General features: G+C 40.6%; 1 protein-coding gene across 2 annotated transcripts in view; it reads right to left on the bottom strand.

Moving 5' to 3' along the window:
- GAREM1 (GRB2 associated regulator of MAPK1 subtype 1) overlaps positions 1 to 26,619 on the bottom strand; it is a 204,866-nt gene that overhangs the window by 22,756 nt on the left and 155,491 nt on the right. For both annotated transcript variants that reach the window (XM_012802012.2, XM_023510173.1), the window contains exon 3: positions 14,388 to 14,518. In XM_012802012.2, coding sequence (XP_012657466.1) covers positions 14,388 to 14,518 — 131 coding nt within the window. The remainder of the gene's footprint in view (positions 1 to 14,387; positions 14,519 to 26,619) is intronic.

The raw sequence follows: 26,619 nt of genomic DNA, 5'->3' as shown, positions 1-26,619 counted from the left end.
TCCAACTTCTGGGCTTAGGTGATTCTCTTGCCTCAGCCTCCCAAGTAGTTGGGATTACAGGCACCTGCCACAACGCCTAGCTATATTTTTGTTGCAGTTTGACCACGGCTGGGTTTGAACCCGCCACCTTTAGTATATGAGGCCAGTGCCCTACCCACTGAGCCACAGGCACCGCCCGTTACCTGGCTTTCTAACTATAATGTATCCACCCATTACACCTAGGGTGTATGCTTCATCAGCTGTGATGGTGACCTAATGTATTCCATTATACATACATGTGCCTTAATTTATTTGACCAATTCCTCACTGTCAGATGGGTTTTTCCAGTGTTTGGTAGTGCAATGAATTTTTTTACAGCTTATTCCATTAGAATAAGGTACCACAAAAGTAGAAGTGCCTAGACAGAAGCTCTCTATATATTTGACAGGTCTCATATGCACTGCTCATTGTGTTTCATCAGTTATATTTATTTTTTTGTCTATTACTTTATGAAATTATCTGTCTCCCTACGCCCATGTTAAAGTTTACCAGTATGAAAGTTAAGGCAGGCATCTCGAATGTATTTGTTCTTGTTTTATTTTAGTTAACTTTCATTATTAGTTATTAAGTCAACAATAATTTTTTAAAAACTTAAAATTGAATGCAAATGGAAACAGATGGATCCAGCTGTATTTCAAATCAATAAAATAACGACTCTGAGCAAAGAAAAATAACCCAAGTAACTGGAACAATGTCTCTAACTATATAATGCAACAGGGGGAAAAATGCCAATAAATATTGTGCTTCTTTTAGATCTGCTTTTCACAGGGATCCGGGGGAATGATTCTGAGTCAAATTTACATGTATTGTAAGATTGAATGAATGGGTAACTGTGTTGATGTTATGGACATTATAATTTTCATTATGGGAGGAAACACAGAAATATTGAATGGAGAAAGGCAAGCAAGGCAAGAAAGAACTCCTTGGGGGCTGGAATGGATTTGGAGATAGCAGTACTGACTCACAATTTTTACAAGCTGTATTACATATACACACACAACATGCATTAGCTATTTCCTTTCCAATCAATTAGAAGCTCAGACTCCTAATATGCAAGCCATTTTTCACTAAAAGGAACCAGAGCTTGCTGGAGAAATGAATGATTTCAGGAGATGGACAGAAAATGTCCAAGATGAGCTTAGAACATTCTATCATACCAGAAAGTAAAGCACTCATAAGATGATGGGAACAATCCAAAAAGACAAATGAGCCAGATGAAGGGGCTTCCGCTGGCAAAATCTAGGACCATTTCAAAACCCAAATAAATGACAGCTATAATGAAATTATTACAATCTAGGGAATAAAATAGGAATGGCTAAGTCATATTGATAGCAAAAAGATGAACAAATGAAAAAAATGCATGGGAAAAAAGCTGATGAGATGTGTGTGCAGGACTGGAAAATCATTAATTTTGCAACTTTATTATTATTTACTTTACCACTTTGTAACTTTATTACCATTTACTAGTAATAGTATTACTATCATTCTTTATACTATTGTGACTTTACTACTATAGTAAAGATTGGTTTATACAATCAATGGATGCTAAATTTATAGAAGTTTGATTAAGAATAGGTTTTAGACATGGTATTAAAGTGTTTTTCCCCAGAATGCTTATTAATTGCAAGCGAATAGAAGTAATCATATAGTGAAGAAAGTTGGACAACACCTTGACTATGTGACCACATTTCATATCATCCAAGAAAGTTATACCGACATTGTGCACCGCTGAATGTGATTCCCTGAGAAGTTCATGACCTCACTTACATAACATTCCAGCTAAAACTGCATTCTGAAATCTAATCATGAGGAAATACTAGATAAACCCAAACTGAGAAATAGAAATAGCTTATAAAATACCTGAAGTTAAGGAGTACTATGAAACTCTGAGAAAGGAAATAGCTGAAGATGTTAACAAATGGAAAAACATACCATGCTCATGGCTGGGAAGAATCAATATTGTGAAAATGTCCATACTACCCAAAGCAATCTACAGATTTAATGCAATCCCTATTAAAGCACCATTGTCATACTTTAAGAACTTGAAAAAATGGTACTTTGTTTTATATGGAATCAGAAAAAAACTCGAATAGCAAATACATTGCTCAGAAATAAGAACAAATCAGGAGGTATCACATTATCATACTTCAGGCTATACTATAAATCTATAGTGGTCAAAACAGCATGGTACTGGCACAAAAACAGAGCAGTAGATTTCTGGAACAGAATAGAGAACCAAGAGATGAACCCAGTTACTTGTCATTTGATCTTCGACAAGCCTATCACAAATATTCAGTGAGGGAAAGACTCCCTGTTTAACAAATGGTGCTGGGTGAACTGCCTTGCAGAAAAGTTACAAGGGTAGTCCTCAGAGCTCCTGTAACTCAGGGGTGTCCAACCTGGGGTTGGGTTCTTTTGCTCATCAGCCTTCATTAGTGTTTATGTGTTTAATGTGCAGCCCAAGACAACTTTTATTCTTCCCATGTGTGGCAGAAAAGAAAAAAGTCCAGACGCTCCTGTGTGTGCATCCATTCACCCAGCTTCTCCTAGTCACATGACCATGAACATTTTTCAAAATGTTCTAAGAAATTAACACTGGTACAATACCATTACATAAACTATCAGCTTTATTTGGATTTCACCAGCCCCTGTCTCTGTCTGACTAATGTCCTTTTTCTATCTTAGGATCAAACCAGGATACTATACTGCACCTAGTCCTCTGAGCTGTGAGTGTCTTGGTCTTGCTTTTTTGACCTTGACAGCTTTGAAGAATATAGCTTAGGTTTTTTTTTTTTTTAAATCTCTAAAAAATAGCTGGGCCTTGTGGCAGGCACCTGTAGTCTCAGCAGCTACTTGGGAGGCTGCAGCAAGAGGATTGCTTGAGCCCAAGAGTTTGAAGTTGCTCATGCTTATGCCATGGACCTCTACCAAGGGTGACAAAGTCAGACTCTGTCTCAAAAAAAAAAAAAAAAAGGAGTTAAATCACTTATAAATGATGGTACTTAACACATATGGGGGCTGCTTTCTTTTCCTACAGCACCTGTGACTTCCAGGTTTCAATTATTTTTAGTTTCTTAACTTTGGTCCCCAAGAATCATTTGCTATTCATTTTCACTTTTGCATTATCCTGACGGCTTTTACTTTCAACTAGCATCTAGTTAAATTTATAACAGTACAGATTAGGTCAGCAAACTACTGCCCGTAGTCCAAATCTGGCCCACCATCTGATTTTGTAAATAGATTTGTATCAGGACAGTGCTACACCCATTCATTAATACTGTTAGCTAAACTACCAGTTGAGTTTGAATCCTGCTTTTACCCTTAAGTGACCTCAGACAAAATGCTTTATTTTTTGAGCCTAAGGCTCCTCACCTGTAAAATGGAACACCACCATCTATTTTGTAGGCTGTGAACGTACATAACTAGCTGCCCACAGTGTCTGGTGTATGGTAGGCTCTTAATAAATAGTCGCCATTATTACTATTATTTTTATTAACAACAAAACCATTTACTTATACTTCTGTTTCACATTTCTGTATCTTCATGTTAATTTCTAAGTTTTCATCCACGACTGTTTTCAAGCCCAAACCACTACTTCTACTGATTATCCTTCTCTCTGTATTAAAGACTTGTTCAAGTTTATGTTACACCAACATAAAACTTAATGGCAGGATAAAGCCTGAAATATCATTACCGTTACATCCCAAGGAAGCGAACATATGGAAATGATTCAAAATAATTACATTTTAGAACAGTCTGCAAAACTCTCAGCTGCACAGCTATGCTTCCTTTTTATTGGAACTTAGTAAAAAACTTGGCGGTTCACACATTTCGAGAAGGATGGAGAAAGGGATGCGGAGAGAAAAGTGTCCACAGGGGATGTGAGAAACACACATAGACGTTCACTCAGAAAATAACTAAGAAAAAAATGCCATGAAGGCTATGTTAACCAGTGTGATGAAAATATCTCAAATTGTATATGAAAACACCACACTGTACCCCATGATTGCATTAATGTACATAGCTATGATTTAATAAAAAAAAAGAAAAGAAAAAAAAGAAAACAATGTCCAGTTAACACACAGGGAGTCAATAATGGTGCTTCCCCAAAGGGAAGGATCAACAAAGCCATAAAGTTTCTTTTTATCTCTTTAAATTGGTATTTACAATATTTTTCCTAACTTACCTTTATAAACATATACCTTCCATAGTGAATTACAGATCTAGTGAGGTCCTGCAGAACAAAGAACTGACAGAGACCATCCAGGAGTTTATAAGACACAAATCAGACAGGACGTGTGCAGATTACACGGATCAAAGTTATCTTTACGACCTGTCACTGTCTGGGCACATTCACAACAGTTCTGTCTACATTTTGTGAATGTGTGCACATCTTAAGTTACACCTGCTCCTAAACATAAAAGCGCCTAACAGATGTGAGTAGAGTCTGTAATTCCGTGCTTCCAACTCTGATGTCATTATTAATACTAACTATTAGCTTGGCATCAGGTATGACAGCACCGACCCATTCCGTGGTCACGGCTAGTGACAGATGAAAAATCTCATATATAAATGCTCTTCCTTGTGCACTTGAGCCAAATAGTCTCCTCAGGTTTCTACGGATGTAATTTATTTGCATAAGTTCTTTCCTCTTTTTTTTTTTTTTTAATAGCAAAAGAAACAATGCATCTGTCTAAGTGCTTTGGTATGTGTGCCTGGTTAATATTTCCAGTTTCAATGCTTCCTGAAAGGAAGTAATTCAAAGTGTGTTATCTAAACAACTCCAATAGGTCTAATCCAGGAAACTATCAGGGTTGTACTTCTTGCTGTTCATCATAGTACTCAGAATTAATACTCCACGGTTGAGAAATGTTTTAAAACAATTATATAAATTTTTACACGCACACACACGTTCTTTCACTCTGATGGTTCTGGCAACAGGATATCTTTTCTCTAACAGTAGTTCTAAAGATCAAACATGTAACAGAGGTTAAAATTCTAAGCCTTAAGTAAAAATCAGGATGGATCTGATTGATATCTAGATATATTACTATCTGATTGATACCTAATATATCAATATTTGATTAATGCTACATTCTGATCCTCCCAATTCAAATTTTGTAATTCCTTTGGGAAAATGACAGAAAATGAGAAAGAAAAGACATTAATAGTTAAGACAAATGTTCACCCTGAGTGGTGGGATCGTCTCTCTTTTTCTTTTGTAAACAAATCAGGAAATAGGGCAAGAATGACAAGTCCACTGACAATGATTTAATCGGTGACAGCACAGCAAAGGGTTGCCAACTGGAAGTTTTTTGGAGGAGGTCTCAAAACCTCAGATGACAAAAAAAGCACTGAGCTGTCTTCAAACACTGAAATAATTAACCTCGCCATTGTACCCAATTCATCATTCTGAATGAATCTTGAAAATAGAAGACATCTGACTCACCCGAAGGAAAAGAGGCACTTTTCAAACAGCAGAAAACAAAAATTGGCTACATTGAAATCCAATCTTCATTTTTAAAATTCCTTCTTACATCTGACAAAATTCAGGTTGCATGGTTACCGACAATTTCTGACCTCTCTGGAATAAGGCCAAGAACAAGGCCAAAAAGATGGGATGTCGCTCATGTTTGGGATTATGGGGAAAGCCTACAAGGTCCTTACTTTAATGTACTTAAGCCTATCTAATCAAAACTCTATCAAACGTAGCTACCAATTTTTAGTCTGTGGCAGAAGAGAAGTGGAAATTATAACCAGAAATAGGGACTGTTAAGGTAGGTATTTTAATAAACACAAGAGGGGACAAGCAAAAATATTAAGTATGAGACTATAAAACACCAAATCTTCAGGGTTCAGGGTCTTTCCACATAAAGGCAATGGTTGTGCCCATCTCAGAGGTGCTGAGGGCCTCCATAATACATAGAGCAGGAGGTGACATTTGCATTCTGTTCAAGCAACCTCTTTGAGGTGGTAGAAAAGTATACTGTAAGATACTGAAAGGAAATTACAGTCATCTGGGATAGACTCTTGTTAAAATTCACAGCTACCCCCACAACTGGTGAGCTAGAATCACTCAAGCCCTAATGGCTCCAGAGAGGAGGTAGGCAATGCTGGAACAAACGATCCCTAGTCATTGTGAAAAATCACAGGAAAAACTCCCTGATGTCATTATAAACTTAAGACATAAGGAGGAGATTCCATTTCTGAATTATAGAGAGAAACTGTTTAAGCCAGAAATGGTGCTTAGAAATGAACTACATTCTGAAAACAAAACATACCAAGACAAGAAAAAGCTGCAAAGAATACTGAATGTTTCAGTACTACTATTCTGCGTCAATCACGGGATAGCCAATGTATGCAGAACAAAGTCTACTAATAAACTGTTTTTGCATTCTAAAAAGACAAACATGATGAGGAAGAGAGCAGAGGATAAACAATTATGACAACAGCAGAATCCCAGGCAGCCAAAAACCTTTCCATTAATGTATTTTCGAGGCCCTGCAGTTTGTTTTGTTAAAACGAATAAGGAAAGTAACGTGCTGTGTTTTATTTGTTAACTACCATACCTGTGCCAGTAAGACACAGGCTAACTGGTCAGCAGAAGGGGAAGATCTTCACCTCCTCAGCACTTTTTCAGGTGGCAACTTTACGAAGGGTAAACTAGTATGTTAAGATAGATACGATACACGCAGATAGCCTCAAATTTATGACTTGAGAAAACACTGGCTCATGTTTGGTAACCTGGAAGCCTTGGAAGAAATTCTAAGTTCAGCGTCAAGTTGCACTAACCATCTTAAACTTTACAATTCATGCTTACTTGTTAAGCAATGCGTTTTCTCCACTTCAGTATATCTTTAACACTGCTTCAAGCAACGATGGAAGGCCCCAACTCTAGTCTTACTTATCTATTAATTCTTTAAAAATTCTGGATTAATGCTTCACAGAGATATTTTTGAAAATTAGAAACTATATGGAAACTGATAGAAAACATCAAGATAAGTGGCACGATTTTATTTTTTAAATACTGGCATCATCCTCTGGTATGAATAAGATAATAGCAAGGTGCATGTATAATTTTCATAGAATTGGCCAAATTCTCTGTGCCAGACCATAAGTGTTTCGGAAATATAAGTAACTTAGGATCTTGGCTATGTATTATATAACATACAATAATAATTAAACATATTTATTTAAAATTTTTAAAAAAGAAAATGAGTTAAAATGTGTAAGCTATTGTGTTAGAGTGAAAGTATATTCTGATCACAGTTTTGGGCCTTATCTCAGATCTACAGAGAGGATGGGACAGAGCAGAGTGATAAAGGGGACTGGACTGAATTAGGAGACCTGGTTTCTATGCTAGGTTTTGCTGCTCTGTAGTTTCATGAATCAATGAAGTTTCTTAGTTTTTCATATTTGTTTTAAAAAGGGAGTAGGGTTAAGGGAGCCTAAGGGGTTTCCCACATGTAAAATCTGATAATTATACAAACTCAAAATCTGCAAATTTCCTAGTTCTGTTGGATTATGTGTAGTATTTTATTATTTTACTCTTGGTCACATTTCCTGGCATTGAGAAGCTCAGCTATTGTTTAAGTTCTCCAAACCTTACATGATTTTCCCCCCATTAAAAAAAGGCACTTCTAGGTGTACTTAGATAATGGAATATCATTCCAGACTTTAAAAGGGGGAAAATGATGTCATTGCCAGCAACATGGATGAACGTGGGGACCACTACGCTGAGTCAAAAAAGCTTGGTGTGGAAAGACAGATACTACACGGTCTGTAGGTGGAAGTTTGAAAAATTTAACTCACAGATGCGGATAGTAGAATGGTGGTTAGGGGAATGAGGAGGTGTTGGTCAAAGGGTACATGTTCCAGTTAAACTGAGAGGGGAAAATATGTACTTGAGGCAATGGATCCATTAATTAGCCTGACTCAGTCATTCCACGTTGTACTCCTGTATCATAGCATTACTTTACATCCCATAAATATATATACTATTATAATCTGTCAATTAAAAAAAAAAAAACCTCCTCCCTACACGCTAGTGTCTGTGCAGCTAGGCGCTGACACCCCCGCCCACAGCAGGTGTCAAAGCCAGTAATCAGGAGCTGATATGCAGGTGACAGGGCTGTCAGCTCAGCTCCTGCCCCGACCTCGTGGTATGGAAACAGTTCTGAAGAGGTGTGGGTAGCAGAGGCAGAGACTCCGCTCCAGTCTCACTGCAATCTCACATTCCTCAGTGGGTCACTTTCCCTCGCTGAGACAATGCAAACTTGTTACTTTGCCTCTGGGGAAATCTATGCGGGAACAGCTGAAAGTGTGGCTCTCACTAGCTGGAATGAAAATAGCAACATTATAGCATCCAGATTAGGGTATCTGAGATTTTAATGTAGAAAGGTTCTGGGCTACAGCCCTGAAGACAGGATGCCTTAGACCCAACACCACATTGAAACTGCCCTCTCTTCTCTCTCTTTCCACAACTGTCACAGTCAAGACAGGACTTAACTTAAAACTTGTTAGTCATTATTCTGACGGCAGAAAGTGCACGTGTGAGAAAGTTTCTCATCATTACTGGGCTGGGTTTGGAAGACGTTTAAAATAATTCACTAGATACTGGTGTAATAAAGTCTCTAAAAAAGTATTTGAAGTGAAGGGGTATTTTGAAATAACGACAACAACAAAAAGCAACTACTATGCACTGAGTTCTTACTAAGAAGACAGTGAGTGTAAAGTGTCAGATGAAGAACACGTGAAATAACCTGTGGTGGGAATTTTTGTTTTCAATATTAAAGTTAATTTTGTATGATTTTATGTTCTGAATGAGTAATTGGTAAACTTTTTCTCACAGGTCCAGGCAGGGGTAATTTTAGGCTCTGTGAGGCACACTGACTCTGCTGTGCTATTGTAAGCTGTCACAGTACATAAATGAATGGATGTGGTTTGGTTCCAAAAAATGCCTTATTTACAAAAACAAGCAACTTGTCCACAGGCCACAGTTTGCCACTTCCCGCACTAGACATTTGCAAAGGACTTGAGCGCAAGGCTTACTTCTCAGAACAAATCTATCACCCCCCTTTTGCAGGTGAAGATGGTGGGCTGCAGGGGTCACGTGATCTATCCGTTTATTGTCACAGTCAATGCTCAGAGTTGGGGTCTGAATTCAGCTCCAAACCCAGAGCCTAGAGCCACTGCATGGTCAGATTTGCACTTTGGATCATGGTGGCTTAGAGAGAGAGAGGTGGCTTGAAAATTGTTAGTGCAGCTGTTTTTATTATTAAAAGGTAGAGGAATAGGCCTGTATTTGGGATGACCAACTCAAAAATAGGATACTGCTCAACTCTGGATGTGAACATGAGAATAGAGATGGTTGATAAAACAAAGAGACATAATTAAGAGAGAAAAAAGCCACACATACATATGTAAGAAAAATGGGAAATTATAGCTAAATGTATCTTTATTTACAAAATATTTCTCTATATGTTGAGATATAAATATAAAAAATATTAAAATATAACATAGAACATGAGTTTGTTAATTTTTCCTGTGTCTGGCAACCTCTGGGGCACTGTCCAGTAGTTAAAAAAAAAAGTCTGCAGGCAAGCAAGTAAACAAAAATGAAATTCTTGCCATGGAAACTAAAAATGAAAAGGATAAAAGAAAAATGTGTGAACGAGGCAGGCAACTGGTGTTCCAAACACACGGAATAGCTTTGGCTTTGCAGGGCCTGGAGATGATCCGTGAGAGGTAACCTGCCTACGTAATATCTTTTTACTTTACTGACCCCCTCATCTCCCATTTTCTGTTCCCCCTTCAGCTGCTCACTGGAATGGACATACACAGATCTGAAAACAGAGCTGCTTCTGTTATTTTCCAGATTATTGCCTAAAGTTCAATTTCAAGCGTTTCCCACACCCTGCCGCCACCTCCTGTTCTCACTCACTTCCTCAACCCTACATACTTCAAAAGTTCCTTAGCCCCATCAGGAGTCCAGGGGTTACACTTCTTGTATTCTCACTTCTTCAGTGAGGAGCCAGTGGCTCCGGGTTGCCTGCCACCCCAGGACATGGCCATCAACACCTTTGCTCATCTCTGTCAGTGGGAAGCTGCCGCTCTGAATAAGCCCAGCTCTCTGTCTACTTTACATCTGCATCCAGGCAGCTGAGGGTGGGTAGAAGAACTAACAGATGGTGATTAGTGATCTCACTTGAAACTTAACTTGGACACAGGCCCACCCACGGCACCGTCTTGGTTAACTTACTTTGCAGGTCTCTGAGCTGATAATTATTATTATTCCCTTTCTGTTGAGGCAGCCAACACCTTCCACTTTGCTACATTTTATGGCTGGTTCCCAGTTGTCATATGATCCATGACTAAGTAGCATTTGACAGAGCTGCTCCTTCCTCCTTGAAACTTGGCCTCTGGGACACTCTGTGCTCCTGGTTGCCCTTCTACCTCACTGCAAAGCTCATCTTTCTCCTCTTCTAGGGCTTCCCCGGGCTCAACCTTCAGGACTCTTCTCTTTTCTATAGACTCTAGGCAAGGGTTTCTCAACCTTGGCACTACAGTACAGACGTCTTGGGTTGGATGCTTCTTTGTCGTGGTGGCCTGTCCTGTGTATTGTAGCATTTTTAGCAGCACCGCTGGCCTCTACTCACTAGACGACAGAGACATTGTCCACCCCACAGTGTGACATTGCCAATGTTTTCTGAGGGACAAAATCACTCCTGGTTGAAAACCACTGGTGTACATACGCTCAGTTAGACCTGTGGCTTTAAGTGTCTTCCAGAAGATGATAAGCCTCAAATGTATACTCCAAGCTCCAGACCTGTATATCCAACTGTCTTCTTGTTACCTCTACTTGGGGACAAACACTGAGATACTGGAGATAAAGTGTATTGTACTGTCTGCTTTTCCTACTAGACTATCATCTCCATGCAGTCAGGGACTTGGTATTTACTATTCACCCCAGTGTCTAGAACAGAGCTTGGCATATAGTGGGCACTCAAAGTATATGTGCTGGGTAAAAACACTTAACACGGCAGCTCCTTTCACGTAGTTAATCAATGACAGGGCAATCAGATAAGTTTAAACACAGTGAGGCACCTTTTAAAGGCAAACTTTAATTTCCAGTTAAAAAGAATGCTTCATTCTAAAACAAATGTGTAAACAGTGCGACTATTACCCATTAAATTTATTTAGTTAGAATTTTACTACAGTTTGGGAAGGAAATTATAACTAGTAATATTCTTTCAACACTTCTGTTCTACTCTATAGTCTTAATAGGATTAATTTCAATTTGGACTTATAATACACACATGAATATATACAGATATATATTTATTGTAAATAATAATTATGTCTTTTGACTATCATCATGCCAGATAGCTATCAATCCTTAGCTGCCAATAGCTCTTTAATGATTTATCCTTTTGGTCTAATTTATGCTATATTTGAAGTAGAGGGCAAAATTTTCTATGGACGTCTGATATTTAAAAAAAACCTACTTCCTGGATAATAGCTACATTTATGAGTAAATAGTTCTGTTTTTCATTTTTTTCTCCTTTTCCATGAGAAGTAATAACTAAATGTCCCATTTCTTTACCCGTCTTAGTTATTACACAGACAATATAATCCAGTCTACTTTTAATTAAAGAAAACCTGAATTTCAACATTTATTTTTGGCCCAGGTAGTATCCAGACAACTTTTCCATAACTCTTCTCAGTTTATTTATTTACTTGGGTGTTTATTCACTAAGCACGAAAACTTTTGTGTATTTCTTTGTTCAAATTTCCTGAGGTTCCTATAACAACTCTTCTTTGAAGAAAACTGAATAATGTCTTAATGATTCATATAAGTTGGAAGTGATAGCATCTTAAAACTTTATTAATAGACTAGAAATATTAAATATTCATGTTTACACAGCATGGAACTCAACCCAAATCCAATTAGCTCTGTGGATGCTATAAGCTCACATCTAATACACTTACCTTTGCCTTTGAATTCTATTTATTTATTTATTTTTTGAGACAAGAGTCTCAAGCTGTCATTCTGGGTAGAGTGCCATGGCATCATAGCTCACAGCAACCTCCAACTCTTGGGCTTAAGTGATTCTCTTGCCTCAGCCTCCCAAGTAGCTGGGACTACAGGCACCTGCCAGCTCCGGTGTACACGGCTAGTGTCCTAGTTGCTATAAGTGTGGAGACAGTGCCTTTGAATTCTTACATGATATCTTTATCAAACACACTTTAGTGAACATCTTCAGTGATGGTATTTTGCTTAAAAAACAAAAAACTGTCAAAATGTGTGAGTTTGAGTGCTACCCTTTTAATTGTTGTTGATTTAAAACAAATTCACCAAAAAAGTTGCTAGAGACATCTTTTAAAAATATTGTACATAAATAATATGTGATAAAAGATGGAATGTTAAATTTTAATACTGGATAAAATTTTTTAAAATCGTAACAAACTTTATTCCTGATGTCTTATCATTTATTAGCAAATTAACATTTTTAGAAAAAGTTCAGAAGTATTAACTTTCTAAACAACTTTGCTTTATTAAACTAATTCAAATATACTAAGTTTTTTTTTTTTTTTTTTTGCAATTTTGGTCTAGGCTGAGCTTGAACCTGCCAACCCTGGTGTATGGGTAGGGTGACCAGACGTCTCGCTTTTGGTGGGACAGTCCTGCTCTTTAAGAATTTGTCCCGTGTCCAGCGTTTTAAAAAAGTCCCGATTTTTGGAAAGAATGCACTAACGGGAGGGAGAACAGGAAGGGAATATACGGTTTTTGGCTGCCATGTGGCTATTTCACCAGAATATGAGTTTTATATTATTTTTGTTAATTTTATAATGTTAAACTGTAACAATAACAAATAATTATTGAGAAGTGATTATCGAGAACTGCTTATCAAAGTTTGCATTGTTGTCAGGCCCGGCCCTGCCCCGTCCCCTGCCCCTGCCCCCAACGTTGTCCCGCTTTACAAATGTTAAAATCTGGTCACCCTATGTATGGGGCCAATGCTCTACTCCTTGAGCCACAGGCGCCGCCCTAAATATACTAAGTTTTAAGAACAGATTTAAATCATATCAAGACACCAGTGGAATAGGATTTGATTAATTTCTGACCAATGAATCTTGGTAAGTTTAAGATTGAAGAACATGTTCTCACCAATTTTCAGTGTAAAGGAACGCACATCATCTTAACAACTTAGACACTGGGGATGCTGAAAAAGTAGAAAATTACACATATTTTTGTAGCTAAGCATAATTTACTCAGCAAAGATTCTACAAAATATAAAACGCCACTCATCTTACTAAGAAAACAAAAAAAAATGAGACCACAGCAGCTGTATTTAAGAACTGGAACGAGAAATGATTTGGCTTAGCCAATAACATGGGCAGAACCCTTTCTCCAATAAGGAGGCTGTCTTGGTAATTTGTCATCTTTCCTGAAGAGCGTGGGTGGAATGACTCACCCAAAACAGCACTGTTGCAATGCTTAGGCCAAGAGACCTTGCAGTTTGTTTTTCACACAGAGTGACTTCTAAGAAACAGGACTCTTTCCCGAACCCCTAAATCTCGAAATGTTCAGAGAACATCGTGACTTAGCTGGACTCTGGATTGAAATGAAGTTCAACAGAAAATCCTTTCCACAGGAACACTTCCTAAAATGTTTTAGGAGTGTTGCTGAGATGCAGTGGATCAGCAGGCAGTAAGACTGGATCTCGCTGGTGGCTTGCTTCTCTGCTCAGTCCCTCTTCAACAGCAAGTCAGTCACAGGAGCTTGCTCCACATGCAGAAGGGGACGGCACTGTCTCTTTAAGAATGCAGAACAGATGAAGCCCAGCGACCCATTTAGCTTTCCTCTGGGCAATATTCTATTTATCCATTTTCTCTATGTAAATGGAAATACATAGTCCACAAAGAATGAATATATGTTAATTTTAGGCATACTCTGGCAGCCCTTTTTCCTTCTTTCTCTTCTTCTTCTTTTTTTTTTTTTAACAAGTGTTTGGTATAGGTTTGATGGTATCACTTTTGCTCTTAAAAGTGAAGCATCACTGATCTGGCCAAACAATTGTAACATATTAGGGAATGAAATTCAAATTAAAAAAAGTCTTTTATCTGTTTCAACAGTTATAGTTTTGAACTTGGTTTTAAATTCTAACCAAAGGTAACACTAAAAAAATGTAACATGCTGTTGGGGGGCCAGTCTCTACAATATGTGCAGTTTTGGCCACTGCTACTAACCTATTAGGAAGACGAAACTCTGCTTACTGTGTACATCAGACTTGAAAGTAAAATTATTTTAGTGAGGGTAAATATTTAGTTTCTTGAAGAGCTACCTTCACATTGAATGTTATCTCCTCCATGACGTACACACGCTCAGGAAATGCTTTAGCCACCTCCTCCACGCTGTTGAAATATTGCACTGGTTCCTTTATATCTCGGTCTTGTTCCAGTAGCTTGAATTGCCCTAAAACACATGATGAACGGAAGAGATGTGAGATGTTTATGCTGGACAGCTGTCACCATGGCAACAGCATCTTTTCTCTTTAACCTTTTTTGGTCAAGGATTCCTGCTCATCACCATTAAAAATAAAAGTTATCATCGTAGGTTTCATTACATTAGAACATACCCGCATGTACAGAGGGTGCCTAAAAATGGATACTCAAAATTTTAAGAGCTGTGTTAAAATTTTAATGCTCAAGTCACCTTTTACTTCTGCAATTACATAAGATAAAAGAAACAATATACAAGATAACGAACATTATCAGCACACATGGAGCAATATAATTTTAATTCAGTTCTTTCCCTTTTGTAAAAAGTATGTACATTTTTTGTGCACTCTATATGTATATTTTAAAATAAGCTTAAGAGTGAAAACAAACTTGCGTTTGTTTTCTTTTCTGTTCACATTCAGAGTGGATTATCAGAGGTCCCAATCAAGCTGAATGAATGCTTGTCACTTCAAGTAAAAACGCACTCGGTGATAAACAGTTGCTCACTTGGTTTTTAACCTGAAGTTAACTCATCATTTGGTTACAGCACCCACATAGATTACATCCTAAAACCAAGGTCTGGAAGCCTGGGAGAACTAATTTTAAAAATTTGGTATTTAAAATTCTTTCAAGTAGAACAAAACCCTAGTTTTCACAGAACAGACATTCTTGGTTTCAGCAATACATGGGCAGTGTCCAGGGCTCAGGAGCTGCGATGATGTAGGATATTGCCGGGTCATGGGCCCATGAGCTGCTACACTGTGTGAAGCTCCACCCCGCCAGGCCCTCTGCATCTGGAGTCCACATGGCTTCTCTCTACCTTTATTGCTGCATATGACTTTCCTGCAAATAGACTACATTATCACGGCACCCACAATTTGTGGGACATGTGAAGAATTTCAAATATATTCCTAAAAATGTCAAAGGTCTGGCTTGCTGTGTATACATTTTTAGTAACTGTGAGGCTGTTGCTACATTCTAGAGTTGTTCTCATTTTAGAATAAAAGACCAATCAAATCAAGGACACAGTGACTGTCAGTAGTTACCTTCTGAATCCTGTTTATAGGATAATACTTGAAAAACTTAAAAACGAATTAAAAAATTAAAAACTATCATGAGGCAGATCTTTCAGGCAGAAAGAGGAAAACTTTCATTCACATTCTTAACACAATTTTTTAAAGCATCTCACAGGTAGAGGCACTACTCTAGATGCTGAAGATCCATCGTCAAACAGAATAGACAAAAATCTCTGTCCTCACATTCCAGGCAGAGATAGGTAATATAATAAATGAGTAAGTGTATACTATGTCAGAAGGTTAGAAGTGCTATTAAAAATAGGCAAGGGTCCCTGGTTGATGGAGGGAGACTCTGTATCCAAAACAAACAAACAAACAAAAAAACTGGCAAGGGTGGGGGGATGCAGAGTGCAGGGAACCAGAGTCAGTGTTGCTGAGAAGGCAACCTTCTGTGTAGGTGAGGGAGGGATCCTGGTAGCTGGGGGTGGAAGTCTCAGAATTTATACCTTGGCAACATCCTGTGCAAACACCCTCAGGGGGTGGGTGCCTGCCTGGCACGCTGCCAGCATGGCTGGTATGGGGTAAAGGGAAAGAGGGGAGAGAGAGCGTGGTGACAAGTGCTCAGACTGTGTGTGGCGTTTACAGAACTACAGCTCTTCCCCGGAGTGGAATGGATAATAGCAGAGAAGAGGTGATGTAACCAAGGCCACAGAGGATCCCTCTGACTGCTGTGTTGTGAAAAACTCTAAAGGGCAAAGAATAGAGGCAGAGACACCAAGTAGGAGGGGTTGGGGAGTGGTGAGAAAACGTTAGGAGTCCTGACAGAGCTGCCGCTGGCAGAGATGGGGCAGATTTGGAGTGGTGGAGGGGGGACCAGAAGTTCAGGCTGGACAGATGGACAGTTAAGTCTGAGACGTCCACTGGACATGAAAATGGAGCTATTGAAAAAGTTCTTAAGTGGATGGGTAAGTGTACAGGTCAGGAGAGAAGTCTGGCTGGAAATAGTAAACCTGAGAGTCACCAGCACATACATGCCACTTACAGCCATGACACTTTGAGTGTGGTGACCACAGGCTTGAGTGTGGACAGAGAAGAGTCTAATTTGAGCCCCGGGAGGCTGGGAAGGAATGACAGAGAAATGAGAGGCAAACTAAGAGCAGGTGAGGCCAGGAGTGGTGGCTCTGCCTGTAGTCCCAGCGCTTGGGAGGCCGAGGCGGGTGGGAGGCCGAGGCAGGTGGACTGCCCTGAGCTCACAGGTTCAAGACCAACCTGAGCCAGAGGGAGACCTCATCTCTAAAAATAGCCAAGTGTTGTGGCGGGTGAATATAGTCCCAGCTACTTGGGAGGCTGAGGCAAGGGAATCGCTCAATGAGCCTAAGAGTTTGAGGTTGCTGTGAGCTGTGATACCACAGCACTCTATCCAGGGCGACAAAGGGAGACTCTGTCTCAAAAACAAAAACAAGAGCAGGGGTATCCCAGAAGCCAAGAGATTCAATTCCCCCCAGGAGCGGGGATGGGACAGTGAAATGAGGACTGAAAACTGAAATTCAGCAACTCGGACAGAGTGGGGATTTTGAGCTGGCCTAGAACCTGAATGAACTGGGTTCTGGAAAGACAGAGAAGGGAGAAAATGTAAATAACAAGAATGGACACAGGGGCTGTTTTGGGACTTTTGCTAGAAAAGAGAGAAAAAGGGATATTGAACAGGGACTACAGGGAGGCAGTGGAAGTGCAATCTGTGGAGTGTGGCTATTTCCTTTACTGTGCTGGGAGAAGTAACGACATAGGCTTAGGTGCCAAAGGGAATATTGAGCAGAGAGGAAGAAGCTAATGACGGGGAATGCCTGGAGCGTGGACAGTTCATCTCAGCTGTAAGCGATGCTGCAGCTGGCCAGTGTGGTGGCTCACGCCTGTAATCCTAGCACTCTGGGAGGCTGAGGCGCGAGGAGCTTGAGCTCAGACGTTCTAGACCAGCCTGAGCAAGAGCAAGACCTCTATTTACTAAACATAGAAAGATTAGCCAGGTGCTATGGCAGGTGCCTATAGTACCAGTGACTCCCAGCTACTTGGGAGGCAGGAGGAACGCTTAAACCCAGTAGTGACAAGTTGCTGTGAGAGGGCTGAGGCCACAGCACCTTAGCCTGAGCAACAACGGCATGAGACTGTCTCAAAAATAAATAAATAAATAAATATATTAAAGGGAGATGCCGTAGCAGGAGCTGGTAAAAGCTCTTATTTATTGCTCCAGTTTTCCCAGCCAAAGTCAAAAGGTATCAGTTGAGAAAATAAGGTTGAAAGAGGAAGGGTTGGAGGGTTAAGGAAAGAGGCAAGGATTATTAAAAAAAAAGTCCAATATGAGTGACTGCTGGGCCGCATCAAGTTTCCACTTGAGGTTCATGGTCATGAATTAAAAGAGAACCACAGGATGGAACTAGAAAATATTAAATTAGGTGAAATAAGCCAAGTACAGAAAGACAAATCTTCTATGTTTTCACTCATATGTGGGAGCTAAGTATTAAAAGGAATTGCTCTGATGGAGACAGAGAGTACAGTGATCATTACCAGAGGCTGGGGAGGGCAGTGGGGAGGGACGGGATTGCTAATCAGAACAAAAATATGGTTAATTAGATAGAATGAACAATATTTGATAGCACAACGAAGTATCTATAATCTACAGTAAGTTAGAGTATACTCTAGAACAACTAAAAGAGTGGAATCAGAATGTTCTTAACACAAGGAAATGTTAAAAATCTGGAGTAATGGATACCCCAGTTACCCTGATTAATTCACATTGTATATTTGTATCAAAATATCACCTATACCCTATAAAGGTAAACAATCATTATTATCCAGAGAGAATGGTATGCTTTTGTCCAGCCAAGGCCACACACCCAGGGGCTGGAACAAAGTAGGCAGGATCTGGACTCAGAAGGGCTGAAGCTGAATGGAGTTGGTGTACAGGCAAGGGAAGGAGTGGGCCATCCATGCACAGAGCTGACTGGACAAAGACGGACTTAAGAGAGGAGAGAGACAGTGAAAAAAGCAGCGGGTTCAGTGTCCTACGGGTTGATTTCTGGAGCCCAGAGGGAGTGAGCTCCATGCCGGGGAGTGAGGTCAGGGCACACAGCTGAGACAACGGAGGGACACAGCTGTTGGTTGAAGGCTGAGGTGGTGAGTGGCTGAGGAACTGAGAAGCCAGGGGTGTTAGAAGGATTATGTCTCCAAGGGAAATGCCCACAGATGAGGAGAGGCGCATTGCTGGAGAGAATAACAGTGAGCCAGGCGCTACGGTTACGGAGCAATGAGGCAGGAATCCGAGGTGTGGTCAGCAGCTAACAACAGGGCAGTGGGTAATACCAACTGATCACAAGAGGTTTAGAGCTGAAACTTTTGGGGGGAAAGAGAAGTGGAACGGTAAAGGTGTCAGTGAAGGAAAAAGAGCACTGGCGCCCTTAACTTCAGGGCAAAAACCAGAGCTGCCACCTGAGGGTTTCAGAGGAAGCAACACTCTCACAGCACACCCACGTTTGGGTTTAACAAGTAATGTCAGAGAAGGGGTTCAGGGTATAGGGGTTTTGCTGGTGACACACTATGGTGGGGGTCGGGTAGGGGTGTGGTTTAGGAGTTATGGGGCAGTGGATAAGGACCGTATAAACACCGCTAATGAGGCATTTTAGATTCTTCTTTTGTACTGTCTTTTAAACTGGTGAGTGTTTTACACTTAAGTGTAGGTTCAGACTAGCCACTTGTAAGTGCTCAGCAGTAATTACCTATGAGACAGTGCCGGTCTTGAGTATTTCTGCATCATCCTAAGCCTGTGACTGCAGGTACTGTCCAAGTCCTTGAAGGTTTTGGTCTCCAACCCCCCAGCCCCCAGTACCAGTCAGTCTGTGGCCTGCTAGGAGCTGGGTCACACAGGATCACCACCTGAGTTCTGCCTCCTATCCCATCCTCCACCTGTCACCCCGTCTGTGGAAAAATTGTCTTCTATGAAACCAGTCCCTGGTGCCAAAAAGGCTGGGAACTACTGCTTAAAAGAAGATTATGTGACAGTCATCTTAGAGCCGACTGTCTAAGAGCTTTAGAATTCATATTTTCTTTTTTGCTCTGTTTGCCGTGATTGCTGATATTTTGATATCTGGGTTTTGATCGCTGATATTTTGCCTTCTGGGTTTCTTCATTTAACTACCTTTACCCCTTTTTCCCCTAAACCTTGGGTTCCTCTTTTTTAAGCATTCTTAGCTATTTTTCTATTATATCTATGATCTTGAACTATTAGCGGCTCCAAACATGTTTTTGCATGTGGACCAAATGATTACTCAAATCTGGCGTGGCCGGCTCGGCGCCTGTGGCTCAAGCGGCTAAGGCGCCAGCCACATACACCTAAGGTAGCGGGTTCGAATCCCCAGCCCGGGCCCGCCAAACAACAATGACAGCTGCAACCAAAAAATGGCTGGGCGTTGTGGAGGGCGTCTGTAGTCCCAGCTACTTGGGAGGCTGAGGCAGGAGACTCGCTTGAGCCCAGGAGTTGGAGGTTGCTGTGAGCTGTGATGCCATGGCACTCTACCCAGGGGGATAGCCTGAGGCTCCGTCTCAAAAAAATAAAAATAAAAATCTGGCGTGGCCACGGTGTCAGTATTAATTAACCTGTGTTTGCTATCGACAGGAACGCTTCAGAATCACACACAGGGAGCACTTTCAGGGAAGTGTGCCCAGAATGATTTAACACACACAGATGAGAGACTAAGAAAAAAATTAAGTAACAATTAAATATGACCAAGGGTTACAACTGTAACATTGAGGCATACTGTACATCACATATAGAGTGCCTTCCTTCCTGCTTATAACTGTTTTTGTGAATACACCACAGTTAGTTAACTAACTTCTGTCTTCTCTTTTCCATAATTTTTTCAGACTGTCCTGGAAGATTTTAGTTTATGTCTTTATCTGTGTACATGTATTATTATATTTTAAATTCTCTCCTCTGACACATTAAATTATTGAAAGCCAAATACTACTTACTTTACATTTGTTATACCCCATAAATGCCTTTAACATTTAAATAGCTGGCTAGGCATAGACACGGTAGCTCATGCCTGTAATCTTTGGCACACTGGGAGGTCAGGGTGGGTGGACTGCTTGAGTTCAGGAGTTCGAGACCAGCCTGAGCAAGAGCAAGACCCTGACTCAACTAAAAAATAAAAATTAGCTGGACATTGTGGCAGGTGCCTGTAGTCCCAGCTATTCGGAAGTGTGAGGCAGGGGGATCACCTGAGACCAGGACTTTGAGGTTGCTGTGAGCTATGACACCATGGCACTCTACCCAGGGCACAGAGGGAGAGTTTGGCTTGCAATAAATAAATAAATACATAAATGAAAATTTAAATAGCTAAAACCTATCAAATGTATTCTTACTGTAAGGTTTAAATACTGGGTCATGGTATGTATGTGACTTCCTATTGGAGGGGCTGGCAAACTTGTTCTGTTAACATTTTAGGTTTTGTGGGCTAAATGGCCCCTAGTCACAGCTACTCATCTCTGGCGACACAGTGCAAAAACAGCCACAGACATTACGCAAACCAATGACAGCAGCTAGGTTCCAAAAATCTTAATATTTATAAAAACAGGCCACAATGTGCTGACCTCTGTCCTGTTGGAAGGAAAGGACAGATCAGGACAATGGCAAGACATGACATGAGAAGCGAAAATGCTCGCTCCTTTTATTCCACACTATGCAACAGTCACAGCAAGGCCTCCTGTAAGGTACCTGAACCCACAGGCAGTTGTCTTAGAGGAGGAGTTCTCCCTTTAAGTAAAATCTACAATCAACACGAATAAAGCTGTAGAAGTGGACTGGTGTTAGGAGGATCATCAAATAACCAGCAAATAGCACTGTGTTTTATAAGATCAAATTTCTACAGCTTTTACTTAGCTCCTTTTTAAAAAAAAAAATAAATAAAAGGCTGTGACATTCTCGGAGTAACTTTCTGCACGCTGGCAAAGATGCTGGGCTGTTCCATGTTAGTACGGCCTTCGTTGTGATTGCTTGGCCTGGAAGCCGGAACTTGCTAGAGTCAAACCTTGGAGACAGTCTGAAGAGTTAAGGGCCGGTTAGTTCCCTGCCAAAAGTGAAATCAATTTACATGACACATATTCCCACAATTCCCACAAGGAGGAACTAATTTTTTAACAGACCATTTCATGAATAACAGTCTTTGTGCCACCAAATAAAAAAAAAAAATTTGGAGACCGTCGAAACATCTGTTCTGAGACGTTACTGTCAAACTGTTCTTGGAGAGGGAGGAAGCTGCATTGTCTTCCAATAGCTTTGATGATTTCATAAAACATCTCCGTCGTGAGAACAGTTGCATCGGTGGGCCCACGAAACTCCCAGGAACGAATTCAACACCAATGACGCACTCACCCATCACGGTTTAAGTAAATTTAATGTAATATTTAAAAAGCAAAGATGGATGTTATAGTTTATGATATATTTCTAAAGTTCTGTTTCATAATTAATATTATAAAAACACCATCATCTACGTGTGTGTGTGTCCCAAACAAGAATCCCCGTGATTTACTCACAATGGACAATGTGTCAACCACAGCTCAGAGCCTCCAAATCCTCCCTTAGGCATCTCAGTTTCAATCCTGTGTATGACACTGAGGCTACAAACACGCTCTCCGTCACTCGGAAAGGTCGCTTGTCAGAAATGAAAAATGGAAACAAATTTCCTTATTTAGCAAGCAAGAAGAACAATGCTGAGATGTGTAGAAATGACAGGCAGCCTCGGAGGTGGCCGAATCCAGGTCTGCTCAGTTTGCTGTTGGCTGGGGAGTTATGGTCAGTGGCCAGCAGGGAGTCGGGCCTGTGCCCAGCACAGACCCGGCTCCCCGTGATTTGTGCTTCACTGGTCCCCATCACCACCGGCAACGAGCAGGGCCTGCGGTAAATCCTCTTTTACAGCAATAGTTTTACTGTCTGCTCTCCCAGCAGCACACTGGTCTACTTTATGTGTGAAAATAAAAAGAAAGGGAATGAGAGCTGAGGCCTGCGGTGGCCATCTGTGGACTCATAACTCAAGTGAACAACAACATTCTACTGATGTCTCCTCTGTTACTGGGAGCAGAAAAACACTGCAGAAACCAGCCGAAAATGATAAAACAGAAAAGAAAGCAAGAGCCACAATACGGCACCAGAACACCAGAGTAACTGAAGAGTGGCCTCCATGAGTCAAAAAGTCAATGAAGGGGACGCTGGACTGCTGAAAACGCCAGGAAACGAGGCCCCGGCTCTGTGCGGCACCTCCGGCAACATACCACACATGGCGGAAAGGAGATGCCTACCGAGGAGGGTGTGAATGAATGAACAAATAAACAAACTTTTCTTCTCTTTCAGAGACAGGCCATAGGCATGAAGTTAGATGGTTTCAGGTTAGTTGCATGAATAAAATGCATTTTAAATGGCTCAAATAACTGAACCTTAAAACCACTGGGCCATATCCAAAGGCGAAGAAGTGAACAATTCTCAAGTAACAGAAACAATGAACCAGTTGCCATTTTCCAGTAAATAAATAAACCCAGGCAGGAATGGCTACTTTTTAGACAATATCGAAGTTCAAAAATACTCTTATGGCTGGGCACGATGGCTCACGTCTGTAATCCCACCACTCTGGGAGGCTAAGGAGGGAGGATTCCTTGAGCTCAGGAGTTCAAGACCAGCCTAAGCAAGAGCAAGACCCTATCTCTGCTAAAAATAGAAAAACTAGCCAGGTGTTTTGGTGGGCGTCTGTGGTCTCAGCTAATTGGGAGGCTGAGGCAAGAGGTTCTCTTAAGCCCAAGAATTTGAGGTTGAGGTTGCTATTGAGTCTCTACCCAGGGAGACAGAGTGAGACTCTGGCAAAAACAAAAAGAAAGAACAAAAGAACCAAACAGATTACTTACTATGTGTAAGTGCTAAAACATCCAAATAGGACTAGAGAGTGTAGGGTGAAAAGTGAGTCTCTTTTCCAATTTTATCCTCAGATCTTCTTGTTGAAGCAGCTGTTATTTCCTGGTGCATCTGTCCAGAGGCCACATCTGATACAGTCTACACATACAATGTCACCCTTTTCAAAACACATGGTAGTGTTCTATACGTTTATTTCCTCATGGCGTAAAAGTCTGTCTCATTCTTTTTAAGAGCGACACACTGAATTTCACTCCATGCCATGTACCATAACTAATTTAACCAGTCCCCTATGGGTGGAAATTTATATTTATTCCAATTTTTTGTAGCCACAGTGACACTAAAGTTAATATTCTTGCATTATGGTCTTTGTGTACTTACTTAATCCAGGTACATTGACAGGAAAAATGCTTAAATGAAGAATTGCTGAACCAAAGGGTGAGTCTTTATTCTTGATACATATTGCCAAGCCAAGCATAAGTTTGTGTCTACTTACACCTCTACCTACAATGTCTTTACTTACGTCTTTCCTAGCAGTTTGCTGCCAAACATTTTTTTATCACTGTCAATCTGATGGGTGAAAATATAGTATCTCACTAATATTTTGAGTGAATTGTTCTTATTATAAAAGAAGGTGCACTTATCTTCATATGTAACTTATATTTCATAGTCTATGCAATTTTCATTCATTTTCTTATTAGCAATCTTTGAATTTTCTGCTAATCTTAATCCCTTTTAAAAATAAAAATACAAATGTGAACTTGAAATACTATATCACAGCACTCCCTATCCAAAATGAAATCTAATTAGATTCTAAAATTATGATTTGGAGGGTTTTGAGTGGAAGAGTAGTTGAGGGAAAAGAGAGTTAAGGAAAAAAACATCTCAGCACAAAGGCTCAAAACACATAAATCAAAGAAAACAGGAATTACAACAACAAAAGAAAGCATCAATCAAAAAATAATGAACTTCATCATAAATAGTCTGTGAGCATTTTTACTTATCTCTTTGTCTGAGATTGTATAAAACTAGTGAGTAGTGAGACCATTGCTTTCCATTCTGAGACCCCATTCTTGAACTTACCTAGATCTAGGCTCAACACTGAGTAATTCTGGGATCCATGGTGTAAGCAGCCAACCTATTTCATACCATGCAAGTGGTTTCCCTGTTTCTTGAAAATGGGAAAATGGCACTTTTCATGGTATCTCCTTGGTCAGTTGCTTCTTTAGAATGATCAGAAATTTTCTGGGGCGAATTTATAGTAAACATAATAGAACCTAAAAAGGTCATGGACTGAGCATGGTTGCTAACATGTCATGAAGGAAATCTCAGCGTTATCTTCATCTTGTCTTTTCCCATACTCATCCCCTCAAGCCCAAGTCTTGTCTTTTCTTTCCCTAAAATCTCTTTGCTCTCTCTGGTTTCAATTCTCATCACTTTGTAACGGTATTACTGCTTCAGATCCTAAGTCCATTTCTATCTCTGCCCTTCCATCATTACATGGTTCATCTTAAAACACAGCCTAAACAAACCCACCTTGCTTAAGAACCTCAGTGTTCCACGAACACTTGTAGAATAGCTGTCCTTTAATCTGTGACCACCAAGCTCAAGCTCCTCCTCTGCCTGGACTTTCAAGTCCCTCCACGATCTGGCTCCCCTGGGCATAAGCAAATTTCTCCCTACCATCTGTGCAGCTAACACTCATTCTCTCCCTTTTGACTTTGCTCATGTTCTTTTCAGTCTCTGCAAAACCACGGATCCTCTCTGTTACCTTCCGAGTTCTGTTCAGGACCATCTTCCACTTCTTCTACTTCTTTTCTCACTCTCTGAGCTCTCCTGGGGGACCTCCCTCATCATCCTGGCTTCAAGGAATACATCAGCTGACAATATACCACCCTTCCACTTCAGCCAGATCCCCGAATTCCACAATGTTCTACCCCATACCTGTGCACATCTCTGACAGCTCTCCCGCAAAGACCTCAAATTTGACATATGCAAAACTGACCTCATCTTTTTAGTTTTTGAATCAAGCAACCACCCAAGTCGGAAGCCTGGGTGGTCATCCTGACTCTCTTCTTTTCCTCATCTCTCACATCCAGCTGGTGTCAACTTCAGCCCTGTTCCTTTTCCCCTCTGTCAATCAATTTCTTTCATCTTCACTGCTACTGCACATTCCCAGCCTCAGCATTTCTCACTCTGGCCAGCTGCCTTGCCTCTAGACTTCCACTCCAGGAAACTGTAAGTTGAAACCATTGCTCAAAATTAAAATCTAATCAGCTTGGTGCCCATACCACAGTGGTTATGGTGCCAGCCACATACACTGAAGTTGGCGGGTTTGAACCTGGCCGGGGCCAGCTAACCAACAATGACAACTGCAACAAAAAATAGCTGGGCATTGTGGTCAGCACCTGTAGTCCCAGCTACTTGGGAGGCTGAGGCAAGAGAATCACTTAAGCCCAAGAGTTTGAGGATGCTGTGAGCTATGACACCACAGCACTCTACCGAGGGCAACATAGTAAGACTCTGTCTTGATAAAATAAAATAAACTCTAACCATATTTCAATACAGGATAATTTGCATAGGATTCATCTACAATGAAACTATTGGTAAGGGTGTGGGTGATTTGCAGAGGAACCACAGTGAAAACCTGGGGAGGTCTCAGAGGAGAAGATGTCCCACCACTGGCCTGAAGGGACAAGGGGAGGAACTAGTTATTAGAAGGAAAAAGTAGATAAATACTATGACTTTGAGAAGGGGAGATGCGGCTGGCCCCAGGTGATCTTTTATGGGAAAATTCCAATAGGGAATAAAGACCTGACCTCATTTTCTTCCCACTCATCTGTGGCTGGGACTAGCTATCTAGTGGATGAACATAATTGGAAACCAATTGCCAAGTAAGCTCTACAGGTTAGCCTCTGAGGCAGCGTAGGGTGGGAGTGGTAGAGAGTATATCTGGGGGACAGGTGGCACATAGGGGATGGGTACGCAGGCCCTCCAAGGTCTGGCTTTCACTCTCCTTTTATCATGGTAAGACCTGCCTACACCACCCACAATGAACTCTGCCTCCTCTCAGACTGAGATGTCTAAAATACCTTTCCTCTACTCCTAGTT

The sequence above is a fragment of the Otolemur garnettii genome, unplaced genomic scaffold (genome assembly GCF_000181295.1).
Source record: "Otolemur garnettii isolate 467f Iridium unplaced genomic scaffold, OtoGar3 scaffold00012, whole genome shotgun sequence".
Classification (NCBI taxonomy): Eukaryota; Metazoa; Chordata; class Mammalia; order Primates; family Galagidae; genus Otolemur; species Otolemur garnettii.
Note: the sequence above shows the minus strand (reverse complement) of the source record. Positions and strands in the feature narration are given on the sequence as shown.